Below are 4165 nucleotides of genomic sequence, written 5' to 3' on the forward strand. Positions count from 1 at the left end.
TCAGGGGGCGTGGTCCCGCCGCCCCTCCCTCCTCCTCCCTGCCCCGCCCCTCGACCCTTCCCCCTTCCACCTCCGTCTCTCCTGGTTACTTACCTCTCACCAGGCCGATTGAGGGGCATGGAAAAGAGAGAGGAAAGGGAAGAGACTGGGAGAGGGAGGAAGGAAAGGAAGGTGGAACAGGAGGAGGAGAAGGGGGTGGTGAGAAAGGATAGCCGAGAAGAGGGCGTGGAGTGGTCGCGGGCCCTGGGTGCAGGGGAGGGGTGGGCCTCACCCCCGTGGGGTTCAGAGTCTAGTGGTGGCCCCGGAAGTCAAACGGCCACCCTACTAAGGAGAACGAAATGACAAACCGGGATGGGAGCTCTGGATCCAGGCAGCCCGAGCCTGACCGGCCGCCCCACCTCAGCGCCCGTCCCGTCCTCCAGGTACTGGACGTCGCTGAGCAACCTGGTGGCGTCGCTGCTCAACTCCATCCGCTCCATCGCCTCGCTGCTCTTCCTGCTCTTCCTCTTCATCGTGGTCTTCGCTCTGCTGGGCATGCAGCTCTTCGGGGGCAGGTACGACTTCGAGGACACCGAGGTGCGGCGTAGCAACTTCGACAGCTTCCCACAGGCCCTTATCAGCGTCTTCCAGGTAGGCCAGAGCCGCTTGCTGCCTGCCCTGCCAGCGGGGCCTCGCCTCCTCTGACGCCCCCCCCCCCCCCACGCCGTGGACGGTTTTGGAGCGACGTTGGAAGGGGGCTCTTGGACAACGTAGTCCCCAGGGAAGACTCTCACATCCCTCTGTTCCCCTCCCACCCCAGGTGCTGACAGGAGAGGACTGGAACTCCGTGATGTACAACGGGATCATGGCCTACGGCGGCCCATCCTACCCCGGGGTGCTCGTCTGCATTTACTTCATCATCCTGTTTGTTTGCGGCAACTGTATCCCCTGGGGCACAGGGCTCAGAAGAGAGCCCGGAGTGGGGAAGGGCCGGGAGAGGGGCTGGGACTGGGGGTCCAGGTGCCCAGGCCCTCTGCAGGAAGGGGGGAGTGCCCAGGATCCAGGGCGGGGGAGGGGACACAGCAGGTGCCTTGTGGGGACAGCAGTAGGGCAGTTCCTTCCAGCAGGAGGTTAAGGGACCTCAGGGTGACTGGTGACAGCGGGGAGGAGTCAGTCCCAGAAAGCCCGAGCACCAGGGCAGGCAGGTCCTGCCGAGCCCAGCACCCCGGCTCCTTAGCGGCACCTCAGACATCCTGCTCAACGTCTTCCTGGCCATCGCTGTGGACAACCTGGCAGAGGCCGAGAGCCTGACTTCTGCCCAGAAGGCCAAGGCTGAAGAGCGGAGACGCAGGAAGATGTCCAAGTGAGTGGGTGACCCAGCAGGAGGGACCTGCGAGAGGGGCGGAGGGAGGGCGCCCCACACAGGAGAGCTGAGCCGTCCTGGACCAAACCGAACCCAGACAGTGCCACCACGGATGGCACCACGGCCGCCCCCCACCAGCTGGCAGGCCCTGGGGTGGCTGACACCGAGGCTGCCGGCGCTGCTCGCTCATCGTGGGGGGAGGACGTGCTTGGCCTGTGCTGCTCCTGCCCTCGTGTAGTGCCCCCGCCTCGAACCCTGGGTGGGGTCGGGGAGGGTGCCCTCAGGCTGAGCAGACCCCAGAAGGTGGAGGTTCTCTTCCATGGAGGAGCGGGGTCTCCACTTTGGGTTTGCTTGGTTTTCCAACTCAGGGGTCTCCCGGACAAGTCAGAGGAGGAGAAGGTGACGGTGGCCAAGAAGCTGGAGCAGAAACCCAAGGGGGAAGGTATCCCCACCACCGCCAAGGTGAGCCCGTCAGCCCACTGGGTGCTCTCAGGGGCTGCGGGGAGGGGCCTCTGAAAGTCCCCCTTTCGCCCATGCCTTAGGATGGGTGCTGTGGGAAGGGGGCTGTCTGCCTGGGCACCAGCCAGGTCAGGGCAGCTCCACTGCAGGGAAGCCTTTGCACTGAGGGCGCACATACCCCAACCGAGGAAGCAGACTGCCTCTGTATCATGCCCGTTCCCCATCTGATACTCTGCTCCACGGAGCAGTGCAGACCAGCTTCTAGCCCTGCCGTTCTGTCCCGGCCTGGGGGCTGAGGAAGTAGAGTTCAGAGGGGCAGGGGGTGGGGGGGTCCTGGCCTGGGGACTCCTGTGTCTTCTGAGAACTAAGCGGGGGGTATGGTGCTCAGGCTCAGACAGGCGGGGGTCCCGGTGGCTTTCTGGGCCTGGCTTCCCCTTCGTGAGATGGGAATGACTGACCGTGACAGCAGCACCCCAGGCCGCAGGGAGGCTCAGGTGAGCTCACACCTGCACGCCCTCCGGCCGGTGGGGACCACAGCTCTGCCTTTCATCTTGCTCTGTTCCTCTCTGCAGCTGAAGATCGACGAGTTTGAATCCAACGTCAACGAGGTGAAGGACCCCTACCCCTCAGCTGACTTCCCAGGTGAGGGTCCCGAGACGGAGGGCGGGGTGTGCAGGGGTGGCTCCTCCATGCTGGCTGTTCCCCCCCCCGCACCCGAATGAGGGTTTGTGGAACCCGACTCCGGGAGAGAGAAGCTCAGAGTCCATTTATCTCAACGGGACTCCTGCCCTCAATGGCACGAGGTGGGAGCCTGCCTGGCAGGCAAGTCAGGGGCAGAGCCGGGCCCAGCACTGTGGTCGCTTGCAGAGCAGGGCCCCTTGCGCCCCCAGCCTGCGAGCCACCCCAGGGTGATGCATCCAGCCCCGAGACAAGAGTTGCAGCAGCAAGGCTCTGGGACCTTGCTCCTGGCCCCACTTCTGGAAGGTCCCGAGGCCGACAGCTCTCAGGCCAGCGTGCTGTGGGGAAGGGAGGTGCCCGGGTGGACCCTGCCGGCCCCCCACGCCGCGTGTCACTCCCTGGCTGCTGGGGGCTCACGGTTGGTTCAGAGCACAGGAGCCGAGGGAGTAGTGAAGCGTGGAAAGACACCCCAGCCTCTCTGCCCTCCCCACAGGGGACGATGAGGAAGACGAGCCGGAGGTCCCAATAAGCCCCCGGCCCCGTCCGCTGGCTGAGCTGCAGCTGAAGGAGAAGGCGGTGCCCATTCCAGAAGCCAGTGCCTTCTTCATCTTCAGCCCCACCAACAAGTGGGTGGCTCCTCGGCGGTGGGGCAGGGTGATGGTGGGGTCTCAGAGAAGGCTGCTTCCTGCTCCGAGAAGACCGCCTTCTCCCAACTCTCTGGGCCTACAGTTACACTGTGAGAAAGGCATTCCTTTAACTTCAGATCTCTTGCTCCATTTAAAATGCCAGCATCCCCAGCAGACATATATTTTAAGCCTCACGCGTTACTTATACCCAAGTGTGACCAGATACGTTGGTTCCTTTCTGAGAGCAGAGTGGGGCTGTAGTTCTCACGGGCTTCAGTCTGACACCTTTAGATAACAGACCATAGTTCTCCTGGAGTTTCAGCGGTCAGCCTCAGGGCCTGAGGCTGGAGAGCAGCCTGCTCCGTGTTTTGATGGGAGCCATGGGATGGGCGGAGTGTTGGGGGAGGGCTTGTTGAGGGATGGGATGGGGCTGCGTAGCAACAGAACGGGGGCGGGGCCCGGCAAGTCCCGCAGAGGCCACCTGGATGCAGGCGGACCTTCTGCACTGACCAGGGCGGAGGCTGCTGAGGCCTGAAGGCCGCATTCAGAGCCTCCTGACCCCCCGCTTGCCCACAGGATCCGCGTCCTGTGCCACCGCATTGTCAATGCCACCTGGTTCACTAACTTCATCCTGCTCTTCATCCTGCTCAGCAGTGCCGCCCTGGCCGCCGAGGACCCCCTCCGGGCTGAGTCCGTGAGGAACCAGGTGATGGCAGCCAAGTCAGCGCCCCTCACTCCAGGCCTCAGGCACCCACACCTCACCCTGAGGCCCCCCCCATTCAGCTGTATCCACTATGAGGCCCCCGGCATCACAGTTGCTTAGAGTTTAAGTCCCCAGAGGGCCAAGGCTGCCCGACTCACTCCTTCTGGACAGTGTGGTCACAGCATGTGCCCTAGACAGGCTCTGGGTGCTGGGTTTTAGCAGTGATGATGGTAGGGATGGTGGTGGTCTTGATGGTGATGGTGGTGTGGTGATGGTGGTGGTGTTGGGGGGATGGTGGTGATGGGGTGCGGGTGGTCTTGATGGTGACGACGGTGTGATGGTGGTGACGGTGGTGGT

The 4165-nt window shown here is 63.5% G+C and overlaps 1 protein-coding gene across 1 annotated transcript in view; it reads left to right on the top strand.

Moving 5' to 3' along the window:
* The window catches only part of CACNA1S (calcium channel, voltage-dependent, L type, alpha 1S subunit), a 57778-nt gene that overhangs the window by 26979 nt on the left and 26634 nt on the right, over window positions 1-4165 (top strand). The window contains 8 exon segments of the mRNA XM_010831129.1: window positions 423-630; window positions 800-920; window positions 1228-1342; window positions 1711-1804; window positions 2374-2443; window positions 2973-3105; window positions 3682-3825; window positions 4007-4038. Coding sequence (XP_010829431.1) covers window positions 423-630; window positions 800-920; window positions 1228-1342; window positions 1711-1804; window positions 2374-2443; window positions 2973-3105; window positions 3682-3825; window positions 4007-4038 — 917 coding nt within the window.

The sequence above is a fragment of the Bison bison genome, unplaced genomic scaffold (genome assembly GCF_000754665.1).
Source record: "Bison bison bison isolate TAMUID 2011002044 unplaced genomic scaffold, Bison_UMD1.0 scf7180017864524, whole genome shotgun sequence".
NCBI classification, from domain to species: Eukaryota; Metazoa; Chordata; class Mammalia; order Artiodactyla; family Bovidae; genus Bison; species Bison bison.